Source organism: Momordica charantia (assembly GCF_013281855.1).
Source record: "Momordica charantia cultivar OHB3-1 chromosome 5 unlocalized genomic scaffold, Mcharantia_2.0 BLBB01000005.1, whole genome shotgun sequence".
Classification (NCBI taxonomy): domain Eukaryota; kingdom Viridiplantae; phylum Streptophyta; class Magnoliopsida; order Cucurbitales; family Cucurbitaceae; genus Momordica; species Momordica charantia.
Genome location: NW_028275163.1, coordinates 8,776,032 through 8,798,869, shown reverse-complemented (window position 1 = coordinate 8,798,869; position 22,838 = coordinate 8,776,032). Strand labels below are relative to the sequence as shown.

General features: G+C 32.8%; 1 protein-coding gene across 1 annotated transcript; it reads right to left on the bottom strand.

The window, feature by feature from the left end:
- Nucleotides 1-719: 719 nt before the first annotated feature.
- Nucleotides 720-9,730, bottom strand: LOC111015221 (uncharacterized). The gene is made up of 4 exons (XM_088123641.1): nt 8,527-9,730; nt 8,354-8,404; nt 8,053-8,125; nt 720-1,030 (listed from the first exon to the last, which is right to left on the bottom strand). The coding sequence occupies exons 1-4, from the start codon at nt 9,357-9,359 to the stop codon at nt 854-856; spliced, it is 1,134 nt and encodes a 377-aa protein (XP_087979767.1). The 5' UTR covers nt 9,360-9,730; the 3' UTR covers nt 720-853.
- Between the last annotated feature and the right edge of the window lie 13,108 nt (nt 9,731-22,838).

The following is a 22,838-nucleotide window of genomic DNA, read 5'->3' as shown; positions in this document are numbered from 1 at the left end:
TTGTACCCTTAATAATATGATGTTGATCTCCCAATTTGCTGCCAACAATTCCGAGCCACTCCCACAAAAAATTGACAAAAAACCCCATTCGACTGCCACTAAAATTGCGGCCCCCCACAAAAGGTAAAACTCATATATATATATATGAGTATGTGAAACTTAAAAATAAGGGTTTGGACTTTGGTCTATTATTATTTGTTTTCGCTCCTTCCTTTTTATTTATTTATTTTATTTTGTATCCAAAAATCCCAACAATGTTACCCCGTTTTCACAACTCACACCACGTCATATCCATGTTTTCATTTTAATAAGAAAGTTAAGAGGAAATGTTACTTTCAAACCATTTTAAAAAGCTAAAAGAAATTAATTTTGAAACGACAGGAGCATTCACAATTGAAACCCACCCCAAAATTCAAGGCACTTCGTGTAATTAACTTGATGTATTTAGTTATATACATTGATTTCCCAAGTAGATAACAATCAGAAAAAAAATGGTTTAACAAAGATCAAATCCAAAAGTTGCACTTTCAACTTCAACTTCTAATTTTTCACTTGAACATGAACATCATCTTAAGCAAATTGAACAACACTTCAATTACACGTATATCCACCACAATCAATTCAAAACATGAAGTCAAACCTACTAATTATGCATGAATCTCAAATAACCCCTAATTAACCATGTCAAAATGTTTTAATATTCCAAGAACTACGAGAAAGAGGAAAAGAGAAGTTGAAATAATATAGCAAATAAAGGGAGTAGCACAAGAGAATTGGAGGAGAAACCATTGAAAAAAGGGGAAAAAAATCATATTGGGGAAATAAATAAAAAAATAATTAATTAGAAGCATGATTAAGCCTTTCTTCCATAGTGAAGGAGCATTAGGTGGTGTGTAGTTGAGGAGTCAGGAAGCAAAGTGAAGAGTGAGTCTGATGAAGAAGAAGAAGAGGAAGTTGTCCAAATGTTATCTCTTACATGCTGCAATGTCCAAAATGGAAGCATCTCTTGCCCTCTACATCTTATCTCTATCTGCACATTCAAACACACACATTTAAATCGTCAACATATGTATAAAACTATACTCTATATCTGCAATACGCGTGTAATACGTTACGTTATATATGTCATGTAAGATAACTTCTGTTAAAATATTCAATAGGGAAAAAGTTCCACGTCAAACATCAAAATGAAAACGAAAAAGAACTATGAAAATTTAAAGATCCATAATCTAAACCGATTCCTTTGATGAATTAATAAGATTGTAACTAAGACTAACCATCATAGGTGGTCCATTTGTCCAATTGGTTAGGGTTAATTCAGAGGGAATGGATTCAAACCCATGATGATTACCTATCTTAAGAATTAATTCCTATGTGTTTACCGACACCAAATATTGTAGGGTCAGGCGGTTGTCCCATGAGATTAGTCAAGGTGTGCGAAACTAGTCCCGAACACTCTAATTTTTACTATTGTGTTTAGTAGGTCGAACCTTTTAAAATCTTGTATTTAATAGATCCTTAAAATTTCAATTTTGTGTCCAATTGGTCCGTATCGTTATACTATATAAAACTAGTGCCAATGCACAATTTCCTTGCCCCTCTCTTTCCCTCTCTATTCCATTTTTGTTTTGATTTATTTTGGTTACCTTACTTTTCGTCTTTCCCTCTCTTAAAAACTTTCCCTAAAACCCATCTCCAATTCCCATTAGCTTGCCCCAAGCTTTGAAAAAATATGCCCTAAATCCACCCCAATTTCCTACTAATTTGCCTGCCCAAATTTCTGAAAATTTATCCTAGGATATCCCGATTTTCAGCCCCCACACCCGACCCTACCCAAATTTATTTTTAAGTAGCAAATTTCATTTGACATGTCACGACCACGTAATCTTTAAATAGTAGAGTCAGCTCACCATATAAAGTACTAAACTTACAGAGTTAAACAGTAGAGACCTATTTTAGTTGATAAAAATTCAGGGGCTAATTTAACACGTTTCAAAGTTTAGAGACCTACTCAACACAATTCTAAAAGTTCGTGGACTAATTAAGTTCGTGGACTAAATTTGTAATTAAGTAAAATTTTAATTTCCTCCCAAATATTGAAGTCATGCTTTGTATTTGCTTACGTGTTTTCCATTCTATGTACCTATCATTCTCTCACCCATATAATCTCTCTCCATGAGAGAATCCTAAAACTTATAAAAAGAGAATATAATAATAATTATTATTATAATAAAAAGTTAGTGTAGAAGCATTCAAAGAGTCCATTGTCTCTCTCTAAAAACAGCGATAGGGACAGTGTCAAAAGGATAATAGGGTCCATAATCTCTCTCTAGAGCAGTGGAGGGATAATTAGAATCCATAAGGTCTATTTTTTCTCCTAAAATTTTAGAAACTAAACTTTAGTATTTTAGGTAATTAGAAAAAGTATTTTCAAACTCACTTTTGAAAGCACTTAAAAGTGCTTAGAAGGTAAGTTTGAAAATGACTTTTGAAAGAGTGAAAAGAAAAGTATTTAAAAAAAACACTCTACAACTAAGAATTACCTTAATGTTTTGGTTTTAGAATTCTAATATTGGAGAGAAGGTAAAACTCATCCATCAAGTTCCACCAGTAAAAATAAAGTTCCACCAGTAAAAATAGGTAATAGATGTTAAGGATGAAAATGGATAATGATTTATAATAGATATGAGCTACTTCTCTTACTACCGATTGGTCTGAGATGGATCCCATGAATATTAATATGGTATCAGAGCCCAAAAGCTCTAACGAGCATCTAGTTTAGAAATGAGATCCGGTCAAGATCGATGAGCCAAAACAGTCACGATCTTGAGAGGGCATGTTAAGGATCTCACACTAATAAAATAAGAAATCTAACAAGAGTTTATAATAAATATGAGCTACTCCTCTTCTTGTCAATTGGTTTTGAGATGGGACCATGAATATTGATATTTTTAACATCCAAAAACTTAAAATCAGAAGTAAGAAAGGCATATTGATGAAGTTTTTCTTTCTGTAACACAACAATTACAGGGCGTGAGTTTGAACCATCAATCTTTAAAATGATAATTATATAGATATCTTATCCGTTGAACTATGCTCCAATGTGCAAGACATTAGAAAAGAGAAAACCGAACCCTAAAGTCCAAAAATAGAAAAGAAAAAGAAAGGAAAAAACAAAGGGTAAGTGGTGGGAAGGATATAATAGATTGAAAGGATAGGGTGGCCAATATCCTCCCCACGATCTCATAAGAACTTGGCAACATTAATCATTATGGGACCCAAACAAGACTTTGCCCCCAAGCCAAAATCTCATCATAACATAACAAAATCATCCTTCTACACTACTTTATTAGTATTATCATCATCATCAAATTAAAATTTAACTAATTAAACTAACCATAATATATAACATTAATCAACCCATGATGAACGGCGATAAATGAGCCATATATGTATGATTCAAAACATTATTATAAATACATTTTATATCATTTCTCATGCATTTCTCCTCCACGTTACTAGAGGAAACCCTATTTTAATAAGGTCAACAAACATTATTTTATTTTATTATATAGTTTTTATATTATTTAACCTAGCCGCCCTATGTTCTTAGTTTCACAAACATATTTCCAATAGCTTCTCTCTCCAATCATTGTCAAAGGCTCTTATCTGTCCTCTCATGCTTAACTTTTTGCCCTTTTTCCACTAACTTGGAATCATTATGCTCTACACATTTACACCCTTCATGGCTCATGCACAAGCAAAAAAAAAAAAAAATATATATATATATATATATATGTAGTATTTTTTATTTTGTTTTTAAATTTTGGGTTTTAATCTATAAAATTTCAACTATTCTTTTATTTTGGTTCTTTTTAAATTTATTTTTAATATATTTTTAATATTATTGATTATGTTAAGAATGAATAAACCCACACTCAATCTAGAAGCTTAAGTTGATGGGTTGAGTAAATTTAATTCATTTATGGATATTTAACACTCTCTCCCACTTGTGAACTTGAAACATTGCAACAAGACCCAAGTGTAAATCACAAGACCTCCTGTTCTGATACCATATTAAGGATTAATAAAACACCACTCAATCCAAAAACTTAAGTTGATGAGTTGGGTAAATTTAATTTATTTATGGAAATCTAACAGATTACTTAGTATTGTTTTGAACTTAATCCCCTTCTAAATTTTGTTCAAAAGCCACGCACACACACATATATACATATAACTTTAGTCACCAAACTTTCATAAAACAATTAAATAATTGCAAAATTCAAAGACTAAAATAAAACAAATAAATAAATTTTCAATTTGTAAATGAGAATGATAAAGAAGATTTAAGAGTTTGTAATGTGTGGTTGGTGGTATGTTGGTCATGTAAACATCAAAAGTACAGCACTCAAAGAAAAAATAAGGTTTTGAGGAGGCATTTGAAGCGCAATCAATGGGCCATCCCCAACAAAATAATAATAATAATAATAATAATAATAATAAAAGAAATAATTAAAAAAAAAAGAAAAGAAAAAAACCAAAATCTCTAAGCTGACCTAAATCACTCGAAAGCATGACGATATACAAGCTCCCTATATTTTAATGCCAATCCAATTTCATTTTCTCGGGTCCACGTGTCGCTATCTCGGCCCTACGATTTAACATGTCATTTTTCTTGTGCATCAATTGATTTTTCCTCTTTTTTTTTTTTTTTTGTATGTTAGTGAATCTTTAAAAGAGTGCATGCTAAGCCAGTGCTACTTTCCAATTTGTTCCACTATCCATGACAAAGATATATTTATTGCACTTTACCAAAAAAAAAAAAAAAAACAAAACATAAACAAAATAAAAAAAAGAACGAAAAAAAGAAGAGAGAAAAAAACTATATGTATATATGTATATATTATGCATGCATGCATCAATATATTTAAATACATACATTCACATTAAACTCAGTTATATAGTCTATTTAATATTTGATATAATTAAATAGATAAAATCTGAAAAGAAAGTATAAACTCTTCCTTCTTTAGGATCATGTTGCTCCTAATTAGCCATACTTATTTTTTAATTAAGGTGATTATATTATGTGCTTATTGCAAATGACATGAAAATGTAAGAAGATGAAGGAATCATTTTTAAGTTTTTAGTATTGGGGTTGACTTGAAATGGTAAATTATTTGATAAATTGGTATGACATTAGATGGAATATTCATCAATTTTCTCAAACAATGCTTCATTGTTAATGTCATTCTTAATATTGAGATTTAACATATATGGTTTTTTTTTTTCACTTACTTCTCTATATATAATTATTTTCATCATTATTACAATTTTTTTCCAATATTTAAATTCAGGTTTACCTAATTTTTATGGGAAAGAGTTGTTTTAATGCATGTTATCCAATTAAAAACAAAAATAACTTTCAACAACACTTTTCTTTACTTTTTTAATTTTAAAATCTAATTACTGAAAATAGTAAAAATAGTTAGTAAGCCGACAAGATTTATACTATTATGAATTTATTTGTATAAAAAGATAAAAATTTAATTAGCAATTTGATTTATTGAAACTCTATATCTAATAAGTAAAATATTATTCTTGAAGCTATTGTATCTATTAACGATGATTGTAATTTACTAGTAAAACTTTTTTTATTGAATGTTTGTATTGGACTCAAAATACATACAACGATAAGGAATTAATAATTATAATTATAAATGACACCCTTAGGTTATCAAAATAAATAAATAACACATTATATATTTTATGAATTTTTTGAAATCTAAATTTTACACCATTTGTTAATAGAATTAGTCTATATTTGTGGCAAATACACCCTATTTAATACTAGAATTTAGTTACCATTCTCAAAACTACAAAAATTTGTTTAAAACTATTTCAAAACAATGGGTGAATTTGTATATATACTTTCAAACTAAATTTATAAGTATGGCTTGATTTAATAATAATTTGATTTTTAATCTTATTTTCTTAAAGAGTAAACTTATTTGCTCATAATTCTTCTTATTTTGTTTTTTTACTTAAAAAAATGTTTACAAAACATAGAAAATGAAAATAAACAAGGCTTGGAGATCCAAAAATATTATATAATTTATGAGCTCTTTGTTTTCTAATAATTAGTGAAAGAACTATTGATATTACATAATTAAGTGTGAGCTTGAAAATCAGAATTATGATAAGTGTTAGAAATGCTTTTTATGATCAATTTACATATCTACATTATTACTAGGAATAATTTTACTTATTAATTCATCCATGTTAACCAGCACTTTTTTAATGCAAGCAATCATAGTTTTTTTTTTCTTTGGGATAAATTTTAGCAATCATAGTCTATTAAATTGTTATGTGTACTTTCAATTTTCATTTATAAAATACATTTAATTCTTTCTGATTGAGGTATATATATATATATATATACATCCTCTGGATTTTTCATTTCCTTTTGAAAAAAAAAAATATTAGATCTACTTTATATATAAAAATCACTGTTTAAATAGTAAAAGAAATATCAATATTAAAAAATAGATAAACTCATCTATATATGACATATGACAAGCCACCAAATAATGTAGTCTTCTTTTTTGAGCTTGTCTAATATCTTATGTGAATTTATTACATGGTTAAATTAACTAGCTTAGATAATAACTTTTTTTTTTAAAAAAAAAACTATGCTTATTTTTTTTAATCTATTTTGTAAAAAATTTTATAAGATTCTCATTCAATTTCAAAAAATAAAAAAGGTAGTTACAAAAAATATGTATGTTTTAACTTTTGAAATTTGGTGAAGATTTCAAAACCAACATTTAGAAAAAGTGAAGGAAAAGAAATGTTAGTTTAAACAAAAAACACAAATTTATTACTAGAAATTATTAATATAATTTCATGCAACTTCAAAATAGGATAGAACAATAATCCAACAAATATACATTCAAATGAATTAAACTCCTAAAATTATCCCAACCAACAAAGCATTAGTAATTTAAGTCAGTTTCATATGTTTAGGCACAGGTCTTCAAGTCCAAGAAACACTAAAAAAGAACATATGGAAACCTTAAAAGCAAATAAACATTAAAAGAGACAAGCTAGCTATCATTCTTAAAGCTAAAGATTTGTTAATTATATATAATTCTTCTGTTCTATATGAAGATGCAAAGTTTTTGTCTAATTGAATTTGAGAATTAATATTGCCTTTGGGCACCAACACATTAATATTCAATATCTCTAGGGTTTGTAATGGAAAAAAGTTGGTAAGTTGTTTTCTTTACATATTTTAATTGTCCCTAAAAACTTTCATTTGAATCCTCTAGTGATGGACCTAACATATTAATAAGTCCTCTTTGATCTCAAGCGCATTCAGAGCATTGATAATAATAAATTACCATGATCCTTTAAGATTTTATATGACCTAAAAAATTTGAAACTGAAACCATGTGGCTTATGCTAGTAGATCCCACTAATTGGGGTCGGTTGGCTTGGTTGAACAAAACTATGACCAGTAGAGCTGGAACGCAAGATCTCATAGTAGGTGATATACCACAAGATCTCATATACTTGCTACGGTGCCATCCAGGGGTTCTAGAGAATGGTACAATTTTTAGATCTTGCAATAATACAAATTTGAGATTATGATTAACAAAATTTGCAAACTACACCTAATGTAATTTGCAATTATCCATTTCTTCAAAAACTAATTAACCATATTAATTTACCACTAAAAATGCTAATGTTTGTACACACATAAAAATATATATGGTGTAACAATATACTTCAAAAAAAAAAACAAAAAAACAAAAAAAGAATGAAGGATGGGTAATAAATTAACCTCCTAGAAGCCTAAAAAGTGAACCTAAGTGAAGCCCTATTTTAGTTTTGATGTTTCCATCAGCTCAGGTAACACCAAACCATAAATCCAAATATTACCTTTACTTCCAAACATAAAGCAACAATTAATGGTTAATTAATTATCTAAATTATCCATCCCTAAAATATGAAGAGAAATCAAACAAGTTTATTGTTTATAAATACCTCTGATTCGCTATCCAGATGCAGCTTATTAACCAAATACTTCATAACCAATCGAACTGTCATCTTTTCATCCCTATTGATTAAAAAACAAAAAGAAAAAAGAAAAAAAAAGGTGATTATCCATAAAAGTTTCAGCATTCTTATGTGCTTCAACTTCAAAAGTTCAATCAAAATTAGAAAACAAAAAGGGAGAAATAAAGTAAAAGGGGGGAGAGAGAGAGAGATAATAAAGTCAAAGGGGAAGAAAATTAAACAAATAAGAGAGCAATTTAATTAGGTTAATTAGAGAGAAAAATCTCACTTGATTCTCAGATAATTTCTTGATATCTGAGGCAAGAATGGCTCTTTCGCTCTGCATTCACAAACCCAACAAAAAAATTAAAGCTTTAGAGAACAATTTGATTATGGTGTTATCAGAAGAAGATATGAAGAAGAAGAAGAATTTTTTTTTCTCAATTTCTTTTTTCTACTTACTGATTTTCTAAGGCTTTTAATGTAAACCAAATACCAGAATGGGGCCGCCGGGGAGGATTAATGATTCTGACGTCGAAGCTCGGCCCGGCTGCGGCGGCGGCGGCGTCAACCCCGGAGCTCTGGAATTGGATAAATGGCCGACCCAAGTAAGAACTCCGACGGCCACCGCCGGGTAGAAAAGAAGACGACGCCACCGACGACGTTGACGGGGAAGAAGCCGGGACATGACCCGCCACGCCGATACCGACGCCGGCCATCGGCCTGAATGCCCAGTTAATCTCTTGCCGTACAAAGTTGGAAACCCCAGAGGTTCCAAAATACAAAGGCATCCCCATCCCCGTCTCTGTCTCTGTCTCCGTCCTCGATGCAATCTTCGCAGCTTCGACACCAAAATTATGATTAGGAGGACACAAGAAACTCGACGCCAACCGCGAATTTGTCGGATTATCAGCCGGGGACCTACTATCTTGGCTGGCGGCGGCGCCACCGCCCGGTAATAGATCTAGCTCCACCAAACCGGAGCTAATTCTTTGATCATATTTTCCGCCACCGCCACCGCCACCGCCGCCGCCCCCGCTGCCGCCTATGCTTAATTGGAGCCACCCATCATCTCTATTAGAGGGAGCTTCTTCATTAACACTGTTAGTTGTGGATTCATCTTCCGCCATGGGAGGAGATATTAGATCAGATCCTAAGCAAGAATAATAGTAATAATAATACTGAGAAATTAGTGGACCACCGTTCATGAGATGGCCGCCGCCGCCGCAACCACCAGCATAACCGCCGTGAGGATGGTGTTTGGAGAGGTGGTATTGGGCAGGAACCATTGTCATATCCGGCGACGGGGAGACCCGACACGCCGGACCGCTCTCCGATCGTCGATGAGGTTGATGATTATAAGATCAGAGGCAGCCATGGATTAGTTTGAGGAGGCATATTGGAAAAGGGGTAATTTGTTGTTTGAGGGAAGAAAAAAAGAGACACCCATTAAGGAGATGATGATAATAAAGATGAGGGTTTTGGGTTGTGGATCAATCATGCCCATGAAATTGGAGGAGGAGTAAGATAATCACCTAAAACAATTTTCTTGCTTTTTCCATTATTCTCTCTATCTTTGGAAGCTTGTGGGAGATGATGAAATAGTTGAGAGAGAGAGAGAGAATGGTCAGTTGGTATATATGTGAATACTATATAATTGTTAGGTTAAAAATGATTTCTAGTCTCCTAGTTTTGGCACTTGCAACTAAACTTTTTGTTGTTTGTGTATTGTCTTTTAAGGTTTTAGTTTGCCTTAAAGATTAAGTGACATTAAAAATTATTTTGTCATCCCTAGCTAGCTAATTGTATTATTGAACCACAATTGATCAATTTGGATTACAAAATTTATTTTCGTTCACGAGATCGTTTTTTCTTTTTGTTTCTTTTTCTCTTTTGAATATAAGAAATAGGTTGCCCAAGGATATCCGGACACTCACATATATAAAAAAAAAAAAAAAAAATCATAGGATTTGAACTCACACCTCATGCTAGGAGACATGTGTCAATACCTTTGAGATTTAATATGCGAGTTAGTAACTTTGTAATAACAATTATTTTATATATATATATATATATATATATATATATATATATATATAGTGTTAAATGTGACCAACATGAAAAAGGTCAGCATCCAAATACTTTTTTTCCCTAATTAATGAATTTTTAGACATTAATTTAGATGTTACCATTCAAATATTATAAAAAGACTAAATATAGTTCAAATTCAACTCGAGGGTGCCAATATGAACTTAACTTAGCGGTAATTAGCATCTGTCTTTTAACCCAGAGGTCATGAGTTTAAATCTTAACGTACCTGTTAAGATATTTTTGCCCATCCAAAAATATTTAGCTTTTAATCTTTATTTTTTTATTTATGAAATAATATTATATGTTGTGATATTCTCACAACATATAATTGAATTCTAATATAGTTTTAAATTTTAAGTGGTTAGACATTAATGTCTCCTCTTTATGGTTTGGATACTACCAATTCAAGGTTCTTCTATTAAAGTGTTACAATACAAATACAATTCATAATAATATTCCAAAAAGTAAAACATATTAAAATTATGCTGTGTGGTGATTTTTTTTAATTATAAAATAAATAACTGTAAGAGCCAAAATAAAATATATTTAAAATTTTTATATTACAAACATGAATATTTTATCTTTATAAGGATGTCAAACAGTTTATTTATTTATTTTTTAATACATATATTTTTTATATTTTTACTTAATTAAGACGAAATATGTATCCAACGGTTTTTGTAAAATTAAAATATAGAAACATCAAGGGTCATCCAGCCAATATATCCTTTTGTTAAAATGACCATAAAGCCCTTTCCCTTTTGCAATATCACCAAATGGTCCTTTAATCCTCAATAAACTTGATTTGTGAAGGTTAAACTACAATTAAATAATGTAAGTTATCTGTAATTTAAGGTGAAGGTCAATATATTGCTCATTACATTCCATACATAAGACTAAAGTTTAAAATTTTCGGTGTGATACATGATGTTTTAAAATTTTTAATTGCATCTATAACGTATTGAAAGTTCTTTAAATTAAATTCTTATTGTCACAAAATGTTAAAATTAATTAACAAAATGATGATGTAATGAAAAAATAAACTTTATTGATTTAGGTAAAAGAAGAACTTTATAGTTAAATTTGATGAAATACACATCATACCATTCATTAAAATTTACTCATTCCATATAATTTAATTTAGTACGTAGTAATCTACTTTAATTGAAATTGACTCATTAAAATATTGAAATACTCCTGATTAATGAAAAGTACAAAAAAATCAATATTTATAAAGTCATACTCATAATTATTTTTTAAATATTTAGTAGGCATCAAGATTTGGTACGAAATTAAAACATTTAAAATATTAGGAACCGAAATTGAAAAACAATTCAAAAGTTGAGGTTAAAAAAATATATATTTAGTCTGTGAATTATGAACTAACACTACAACAAATTTGTCTTTTCATGACCGGCATTGCCCGTCATTAAATAATAATCATGTCAGTCACTGACCGACATCTATACGAGTGTCCTTGTTTCACTTTCATGTCGGACAATTTTAAGGTCGGGCATTGCCCGTCATGTATATTCTCTTTCCATCCGGACATGACCGTCACGAAAGGACTATTTTAAGGTCGGACAGCGCCCGTCATGTATAGCTTTTTCCATGACGGACATGCCCGTCATGAAAATGATAACCATGACGGGTGACAACCGACATTGTATGTGCGTCATTGTTTGTACGCCATCGTATGTTCGTCATGGAATGACTATATTTCGTGACAGGCATTGACCGTCATTATTTTGTGAATAAATTAATTAAAAAAATATTTGGTTGCCCAGACGTGGCTAACCAACTATATATATTTCCTTCAAACCTATGATAATATCTCAATATGCAACTAAAACTTTTAACACATTCATCCATTATAAAACAATATCTATTATAAAACTTAACTAAAAAACTAACCTTAGACTCAAAACACAAATAATCAAAAGTACAAATTTCAACATAACCTCTCCACCTTTAGAATAACTCAAAACTAGCCAACAATATATCTCTCCCTTCCAACCTATTCTATAAAAGCTTAACAGTAAGTACAAATTTCATCATGACCTCTCCAATTTAGAATATAACTCAAAACTAACCAACAAATATATCTCCTTCCAACCTATTCTCACAAAATAATTCTCAATATTATTGAAACTCAAAAACTAATAGGCAAGTAAAACTAATTTCAACATCATGATCTTCTAAAACTTAACTCAAGAACTAACCTTAAACTCAAAAAACAAATAATCAAAAGTACAAATTTCAACATAACCTCTCCACTTTTAGAATAACTCAAAACTAGCATGGTTATAAACAAAACATGTGGGAGGTAAATTTCTGGAGGGAGTTATATATATATATATATATATATATATATATATATATATATATTTCTTATTAAATCCCACTAGTATGTCGTTCTAGTACCTCATTCTCTTCTCCATCATTCTTTCCTTGTGATGAGTAACTCACTCTTCCCTTCCTTAATCAAAGGCCGTTGCAGGGATCGAAAGACTCTAAAAAATCTATCATTTTTAATATCATAAAATATAGTCTTTCAAAATGTAATACATTTTGGTCAAATTTGAGTAATTTTTTTTTTAATTTCCTTTCATGCCAGATTAATTGTAAATTATCTAATTATTTCATAAAAAGGTTATGATAAAATTTGATTGTGATGTTAGCCATTGAATTGCTTTTCTACATTCCATTATTTCAAAAACTAAATAGGATTTGTAAAGGATGAAAATCAGTGGTCCATTATTCTAATGATAGTTATGTTTGCAAAATGCATATGGTTAGGATTTTTTTTTTAACAGATTGGTGTAGATAATAGTAGAAAAAAAGTTGTTAGGAAATAATAGTAGTGATTGACTTAACACAATCATTAAATTGGGAAATTTTATTTAAAGAAGAAAAACTCTTTAAAGATTCACTAAAAGGGAATAATTTCTTTTAATTTTTGGCAAACATAAACAAACCCCTCTTGCTACAAAAATTATTTTGATGTATATCTTTCAAATTTCAACAAAGATCCTTTATACATTTATTATTACAAAAAAGTTATATATTTTTATGCATGATTTTTTTCTCTCTTATTAAAAAATGTAATTGTCAACCATATTGAATAATTTGCTCATAAACAAAGGGGGGACTTCCCTTTTTTTTTTTTTTAAATGAGAAAGAAACTTCAAATTAAATTATTTGAAAATTTTTGACTAGTAATAAGTTAACATGACAATATATATAACTACTGTGAATTATCACAGAAAAAGAGAGTGTCAAAGTAAGCATAATTCAACGGTAATTGGCATGTACCTCCAACCACAAGGTTGCGAGTTCGAATCTCCTTCCCCAACACGTTGTATTAAAAAAAAAGGAAAAAGAGAGAGAGTATATCACTATTCGCTAATTTGCCTTTGTTATCAACTCTTTAATTTTTTTTTAATCATATATGAGAGAGATCTTGATCTTAATTAAAGATGAAAGTTTGGTTTAACAAAATATATGAGACCGACAATATAAAATAAATCTTGAATTAGCTCATCTAGTTTTAATAACTTGTAGCAAGTTTAGATTTTTATCAAATTTCACATATATATTTGATGTAAAAATATCACTTTATTTGACAATTAAATTTTAATTTAACATCGTAGCTGATTTTTTTTAGTACAAGATATGTACTTAACATGATATCGATGCATTTAATTGTTCAAGAGATTAAAGGTGAGTTTTAGTATGACTTATGAACCACAAAAAAAATGCATTTAGCTAATTACAAATGTTCTTTAAAATTTCCATGGCGTTTGATTGTATGTCAAATTTTATTTGAAATTTGTTAAAACACTTATAAGAAGCGTTGATGCAACTTTAATTAAACCTAGTTAAACTGGTTAATGTATCTATTTTATACTAAAAAGATCATGAGTTCGATTTTTCACTCCCAGTTATCATACTTCAGAAAAAAAAAAAGACCCAATTGGTATTTATAATAAAGTGCAAAGTTAAATGACTATTAATGTTTCAAGGAAAAAGAATTAATGGGTAGCCTTTCTTTATATGCATATATAGCCTTTCTTTTATTTTCACTTAAAACAAACTATTCTAAATTCAGTAAAAAAAAATATATCACAAAGTTATAATATTGGAGGAAAGAATAATGTTCTTTCAACAGTGAAACAAACAAGTTTAAATGACACCGTTTTAATTGTGAAGAAAAATCTCTAAATGTTAATCTCTTTTTAGTGTTAAGAAAAGTCGTCAACATCAAGAAGTTGATATTTGCTGAAGTTAGAAAGTATATGATACTCTCATCAATTCTGTATATATATATTTAATTACTTATACTATTAAACTAACTTATAAGGTCTGAAAAATGATTAAATGAACGAAAGGAGGTTATATATAATATATAGGGAATGGGCCAACCTGAATGTAGAGCTCAACTAATTAAGGCGTATATCTCCCACAAAAATGTTGAAGGTTCGAATTCTCACTCTATATGTATTGAGAGAGGGGCCAACCTGAACATAGCTCAACTGATTCAGTTATATATTTTCAACCAAAATATCAAAAATTCGAACCTGCATTGGGAGGAGTCAACCTGAGCGTGTAGTACAACCAGTTCAAGCGTTTATCTTCATCCAAAATGTTGAACATTCGAATCCTCACCCCACATGCATTGAGGATGAGCCAATCTTAGCATAACTCAACTAATTCAAGTGTATATTTTCGATCAAAATATCGAAGGTCCATGCTTGTGGGAAGGGACCTTACCTGAACGTAACTCAACTTGTTCAGGCGTATATCTTCGACCAATATATTAAAGGTTCAAATCCTCATCTCGAACACAATATATGTATATAAAATTTAAAAAGAAAGAAAATAGCAAAGGGTATAGTTTTGTTACATACATGATTGTGTTTCTGTGTGAGCCCATCACCTCATATTTATGTAATTAAGTCACAGAGATCTGTCATTTGTGACCTTCAAGGAGCTTTGCCATGTGCATCCCACCTCTAATCTCTCTCTGTACCGTTTCTTCTTTGTTCAATTTGGTGGTTCCCAAAAGCATAATTTTAAGAACAACAGAGCATTAGGGATGTTTTTATTTGAATAAAAAGTTGAACCTGGCTGCAGTTCTCGATCCTTCTTCTCCTACTGAAAAAAGCTGACCATTTTTTTTTCTTTTCTGCCCATCAAAAACATTCTCTGCAAGCCCCTCTCTCTCTCTCTTATGAGTGAATTGTCTGTCTTTAGTCATGCTCAATTTTCTATTCTATGGTTTCAATTTTGTTTCTGCCTTTTAACTTTCACATCTGATTTAAAAAGTTCTAAACATTTTCTTTTCAGTTCATGAATTTATAAATTATTTTGATTAGTCTTTTTTTTTATTTATTTAAAAAAGTTAATTAGTTTATTCATACTAAATTGTTAATAGACTTATTTCTTTTGGCTAACATGCACCAAATTTGAAACTGTAATAGCAACTATCTAGTATATGTCTAACAACTAGGCTATATGTCTCCTCTGAATGAACAAGATGTTGTTGGGGTTGCAAGGTATGTAACAAAGTCTCATATTCGTTAGGGAAGGGAATGAGACATAGTATAGAGATGAAGACAATTATCTCCATTGACATGAGGCATTTTGGGTGAAACCAAAAGCAAAAGGTTATGCACAAAGCGGACAATATCATACTATTGTGGAGATACTTGGGGTATAAGGGTATCGTTGTCTTCAACAAGTGGTATCAGACCGTAGGTTCAGAGTCATGAGATTTGGCGAGAAGTCTATTTGCGAAGGAATAGTGTGAGATCTGTGATGCTGCGATGGCTGAGGAGATTTGCAGGAAAGGAAGTAGAAAAAATTCTGCATCCGAGTCAAGTCCAGACAAACGTTTTGTAGATGATATGTTGCTGGCATGCATTGAGAGTGACACGATACTTGTAGACCAGTCATCAGAGTGAATGCTGGACAATGCAACATCGGTGCATGTATCTTCAGACAAGAGTTGGTTCACGTCCCTTACTATAGGCTATCATAGCACAATGAAGATGGAAAATGGGAAGCTCTCCAAGATCAACTTAGTTTGAGTGGGAGCACGTGATTATGTCTCTTATGTCTGGGAGACAAAACCACGTAGGATTGTCCAGTCTTAGGATATGGAACCTTCGTTGTTGCCAATAAGATGTTGGAAGCTGTCAGTGCAGTGGGAGTAGAACCTTGGTTGGTGTTAAGAGGATGTTAATAAGTTAAAAGCTGTTGGTGTAGTCAAAATTGAGTTATGAAGGACACTATTGTTGCAGTGGGAGGCTAGATAGGTGTTTTGTCTCCCGGGGAGACATTGTTGGGAAATTTAGTAGAGCTCAATAATAATAAAAAGAATAAATTGGGCCTAAGTACACATTAAAGCCCAACCTACCTCATTTATCTTAGGTTTTGCTTTACAACAAACATTTTTTTGTTGGGATTATGGAGCCAAATCAAGGAGAAAATCTTTTTCCTATAAGGAAAAAGTCCATTTAAAATTTTTCTTGTCCTATTTAGTTTTGGCTTTTTTATTTTCCCATTTCCTTTTAGTTTTTGTCATACCATCTATTATAAATAGGATAGATAGACCATTTGATTGGTGTGCACAAATAGAGAGTCGTAAGAAATTCTCCAAGAAGAGAGAATTTGAGAGCTAAATACTTGTGTATCCGTTCGAGAATTTGAAAAACTTGTAGAGTGATTCATGAGCGTTTTCTGTGTGAGGGAAAAGTGAGAGAAATCATTGTAAGGGGTTTGTAAACTCTTGGGAGATTCTTTCTAAAATTTTAGGAAAACCTGCAACGGTAGCAGAGAACTGGACGTAGCCCACATTTGGTGAACTAGTATAAATCCGGCGTTTAATTTTCTTCTCCCTAATCTATTTATCGTTCTTGTTACTTAGAAGTTTTAGATTATTTTATCTAATCCTTTTAAGTGTAGGCTGTATTTTTTTTTTCACAACATTTTTTGGGTCTTCAATCGCCTCACTTAATCAACTTGGTCGTGAATGAGAATTAAGTGTGGTTACACATAGATTGGAGGGGCGACAATGGTTGTGTTTTGACAGAATAACAGTGCAGAATCTAGGTTGTAGTGCGTCGTCGACAATCCGTGCTTTATTGGTGGGGTTTTTCATTCCTGTATTCCTAGGTTCGTATTGCGGTAGTACCTAGAAGCTAACCTAGAAGCTAGGTGGCCTTTGGTGAGACATCTAGAAAGATTATTATTGAGAGATTGTATCCCCATTGTATTATCCCAATATCATTGTAGAACTCACTTGTTGTGGAAGACTGGACATAGCCCTTGCTTGGGGTGAATCAATATAAATTATTGTGTCGTTTACTATGCTTTCTATTATTCCTATTACTGTGTTATTTGGACTTCAGATTTGCTGAATAGCTGTGGAAGAGGAAAACTAGAACTAGTAGTTTTTTCCTGCGTATAGTAGCAGCACAATTTTTCTCAACAAGTGGAATAAGAGACATGATAATAAACCTAGATGTGTGAAGGAAATCTTTGGATGCTAAACATGATTGATTGGTGAACCTAATAGTCATTACAGAACTTGGGGATGAATCTCTAAATCAGACAAAAAGTGCTCAAGGTGGCAAGCAGTGACATGCTTTATGCTCGAGTGAAGAGCAATACATGTCATATCAAGTTGGGGTGGATTGATAGGGAGCCTACCACACCAATGACAACCAGGACAGAAAATAGAATTTTACCATCAGTTCAAGTACAACAGTTGGAAAGTAGAGAGAGGGGAAAAAGCTCAGTGAGGTGTTCAACAGGTTATCAGTTTCAAGCCCCAATTGTTAGACGATTAAGCGAGCTGATGAAGTCGCGTAGGTGAAGGGGTGCATTGAGGGCAATGTCTCTAGAGTGGCAGCGAACTTGGGTGGGAGTGCCAAGTCATCAAAGGAGAAATATTTCTTTAGGAGTCGTTGGATGCGAGTGAAAAATGAATCATCAGGGACCACTTAGATCGAATGAGAGCACGTGGTTGTATCTCTAGCGTTGGGAGACAAAACCACATAGGATTGCTCATTCTTGAAGCAATCACAAATGAAGCTTGGTTGGGGGTCGAGCAGTTGTTGATCAGTTACTATTGGTTCAGTTAGAACTAAGCCTTGGCGGGGTTGCCAAGATGATGGGATATTGTTGGTGTATTGGGAGGCAAGATCCATGTTTTTTCTCCAAGTGGGAGATTGTTGGGATAATGGAGCAAAAATAGGAAACTCATGTTCTATGAAGAAAAAGATTTTCAACAGTACTACAGATTCCTACAAAGAGTAGGATATTGTTTTCTTATAAGGATTATAATATTGTTTTTTCATATAAGGATTAGGATATTTGGCTTCCTATAAATAGAGCCCTTTGTTAAGGTTTTATCTGTACAGAATCCAAATAAAAGAGAATTGAGTGGTTGTGGGTAGTGTGTGAAACGAAGTCTGTACCCTATGGGTTTATTGTGCGTTTTTCATTTCTGTACCTAAGTATAGTATTTAGAATACTTAGAAGCTAGAGGGCTTTTGTTGGGACCTTTAGAGGGTGAATATCTGTGAGAGATATTTTTAGTGTTTTGTATCTGTTTGGAATTTTGGATTCAAAATAAATGAGAGCGCAAGTGTACACCCATCATAAGTAGTAAAACTGAACGAGTAGTCCGAGTATCGATCCTCAGGGACAAATGAAGTCTTTTTATAGGAAATGTTAATGATCGGTGACTTTGTAATTGAATTTGGGGTGACAAATAATAAGGATAATGTTGGTTTTGATATTTAAAAACTCAATGTAATAAACTCAGTCCAGTTACTTCAAATTAGCTAAAAATACACAAACTTTTTCCAACTAGGTGCCAGACGCCTCTCATAAATTTTCTTCGGTTTTACTTTGCCATCTTCTTATGTCTAAGTGATTTTGAAGGTTTAAGTCCATTCCTAATTTGTCTATTAGAAAAAAAGAACTTAATTTAGTAAAACCCAATCGTAACCTTAGGTCGAGGTCCTATGTCTAGGCTACCCCAGCGAAATCTTTATGTCTAAAGTATCTCTCTAAAGAAATCGGGAAAGTTGTGAAACATTAATTGGCCAAATCAAGTTTCAACTTATGGAAACAACTTTAAGTGATAAAATAGGAGAAAAAACGTCTTTTGCCTTGTTGGATTTTAAAAACTTTAACTAACTATCCATAACCGGGCTTGGAAAAATAAATTTAGCTCATGCTAATAAAGGAAAAGCAGAATTGAACGTTAATGGAAGTCAAAGAAATGATTAAAAGATGAGTAGAATTAAAACAAGCTGGAAATGGTGGAGTTGTAACCTGAATGACCCTAACCCGTTCTCTTTCAAGATTGGGGAGCAGTACTCGGTCGATTCCTCAAGGATGAGTGATTACAACTTCGTAATGAGGAAGAGAGAGAGATGAGTAACAAAGAACTTGCTGCAATTTTAATTAAACAAGATTAAAGCTTACAATTCAAGACTAACAAGCTAGAAATAAAGGGTGAACTAGAAATAAGCAAGGTTTAAAACAATAACAACTTAAAGACTAAAAGCGAAAACGTAAATAAGCTGAGAAGGAATGTTTAAAGCTAAAATGATCACTTCGGGATGATGAATGAAGAGAATGAGCTGCTGAATTTATAGGGACTTCAAGGTGGTTAGGAGGTTGAGAGCTTTGTGGAGAGCCATCCATTTCAAACACCTTTTGGTTGGTTAGTTGTTGAATTGGTAACCTTCAATGCATGGAAGACACGTGGCAGAGCTTGGGAAGGCTTCAAATCACACCAAAACACGCGTTTTACATTAAGGGCAATCTCGGGATTGGGGAAGGCGCCAGACGGCTAGCTCGGAATTTTTCTGCAGAAAAGTGTAATTTCCGTTAGAAATCAACTCTAAATGACGTAAAAATGTCATATGTGCACGTATAACCTAAGATAACCTAAAATGAAAGGTTTTGGATACTATAATAAGCTTAAAATATGGTTTCCGAGTTTAAAACGTTAGAAAACAGCACCCATTTAGCTTCTTTTTATCCTTATTAACAAAGGAACTTAGTATCCAATCTCATATTATAGTAGAACCTAACATCTGAGCGAACAACTGAATATAGCCCAGAAACTGTTGGGGTGAACTAGTATAATTACTGTATTGTTTTTCTTTTCCCTTAACTTCTCATATATTATTCTATATTTGGAGCGCTTAATTTCCCACCAAATGGTATCTGAGCTGTAAGGTTGTACTATCATGGGATTCAATCAAAAGTCACATCATTACTTCGAGGGAGTGATGAGATTTGATGGGGAGAATTTTGGATTTTGGAAGATACAAATTAAAGATCTTCTTACATACAAGAAGATTCATAAATCCTGAAGGAACGACTGACCACCGGGATGTTGGATAAAGAGTGGACAGAGATGGATGAACAAGCGGTAGCAATCATCATGCTATGTTTGACGATGAATGTGGCCAGTCTCGTGGCAAGCCAGAAAATAGCAATAGGACTTATGAAGGCTTTGACTGACAGGTATGAAAAACCATCTGCCAAGAGTAAGGTGTATCTTATTACGAGATACTTCAACATCCATATGGAGGAGGGTACCTCAGTGAACTCCCACATAAATGAGGTCACTGATCTGAGGAACAAGTTGGAGTCCATGGAGATCACGCTCTCAGAGGAGGTGAAGGCTATAAAACTGCTATCATCTTTTACCTGACAGTTGGGAGATGATGAAGACGACTATGTCGAATTCGTTGGGAGACAACAGTCTGAAATTTTCAGATATCTGTGACGTTGCAATTGCTGAGGAGGTTTGTAGAAAAGATAGTGGGAAGAATTCCGCATCTACTCCCGGAATGGAGAGCAATTTATAATCAGCATTGGTAGTTCAGAGTAGAGGCAAAGAGAAGACGGGCTTTAAAGGAAAGTAGCAGTATAGCAACCAGAGGAATGGGACTAGCAGTAGAGATGTTAAGTGTTTCTACTTCCACAAGAAGGGACACATTAAGAGGTTTTATAGGAAGCTTAAGGAGGATCAACAGAAAGGTGATTCTACTAATGTTGCAGAAAGAGTAGAAGAGTTTCTGGCTTGTGTTGAGAGCGACTCAGTAGATCGACCATTAGAGTGGGTTGTGGACACAAGAGCATCAACACATATATCTTCAGATGGAGAGTTGTTCTCATATTTCACTAGTCTGCACGACGAGGTAAGAATGGGCAATATAAATATCTCCAAGGTTAGAGGGATTGGATATTTCTATTTGAAGATCGATGGGGGAAAAAGTTGGTGTTGCGAGGTGTTAAGTACGTTCAATGTTTCAGAAAGAATTTGTCATCGACTGGAAACTGGATGACAATGGTTACAGGAGCGAGTTCACATAAGGTAGTTGGAAACTTCTGAGAGGATCCGAGGTACCGGTAGTGGGCCACAAGGAAGCTTCAGTTTATGTGTCTAAATTTGAGGTTGCCAGGGGATTTGAGAAACAGAGGATTCATAGGGCTGCAGATGGTTCAAGGCGAGACTTAAAGGAATAAGCAACAATGATAACCAGAACAGAAGACAGAATTCTGCCATCAATTGAAGTACAACAACTAGGAAGTAAAGAGAGGGGAAAAGGGAACAACTCAGTCAGGTGTTCAACAGGTTGTCAGTTTCGAGCCCCAGTTGTCCAACGGTTTGGCGAGCTGATAAAGTCGCGTAGGTGAAAGAGTGCATCAAGGGAGGAGACTACTATTGGTGCTGAAGTCAAGGACAATGTCTCTAGAGCGGCAACAGACTTGGGTGAGAGTGCCAAGTCATCAAAAGAGAAATCTTTCTTTAGGAGTTGTTGGGTGTGAGTGAAGAAGGAAGCATCAAGGACCACTTTGATCGAGTGAGAGCACGTGACTGTGTCTCTAGCAACTGGGAGGCAATACCACGTAGGATTGCTCAATCTTGGAGCAATCACAAACGAAGCTTGGTTTGGGCTGAGCAGTTGTTGATCAGTTACTATTGGTGCAGTCAAAACTGAGCCTTGGCGGGGTTGCCAAAATGATGGGATATTGTGGGGCAGTGGGAGACAAGATCGATGTTTTGTCTCCAAGTCGGAGATTGTTTGGATGATGGAGCCAAAACAGGAAACTCATGTCTTATGAAGAAATGAATTTTCAACAGTACTACAGATTCCTATAAGGAGTAGGATATTGTTTTCTTATAAGGATTATAATATTGTTTTTTCCTATAAGGATTAGAATATTTGGCTTCCTAGAAATAGAGTCATTTTGTTAAGGTTTTATCTATACAAAATCCAAATAAAAGAGAATTGAGTGGTTGTGGACAGTGTGTGAAAATGAGTATGTATTTTGTGGGTTTAGTGAGCATTTTTCATTCCTGTACGTAGTATGATGTTTAAAATACTTAGAAGTTAGAGGGCTTTTGCTGGATATCTAGAGGTGAATATCTGGGGAAGATATTTGAATGCTTTGTATCTAATCTCATATTATAGTGGAACCCGCATCTGACTGGAAGACTTGACGTAGCCCATAAACTGTTGGGGTGACCAGTACAATTACGGTGTCATTTTAATTTTCCGTTAACTTCTCATATATTGTCGTGTATTGACTTTGTTTATCTGGATAACTGTGGAATGAGAAATTATTTGGAGCGCCTAATT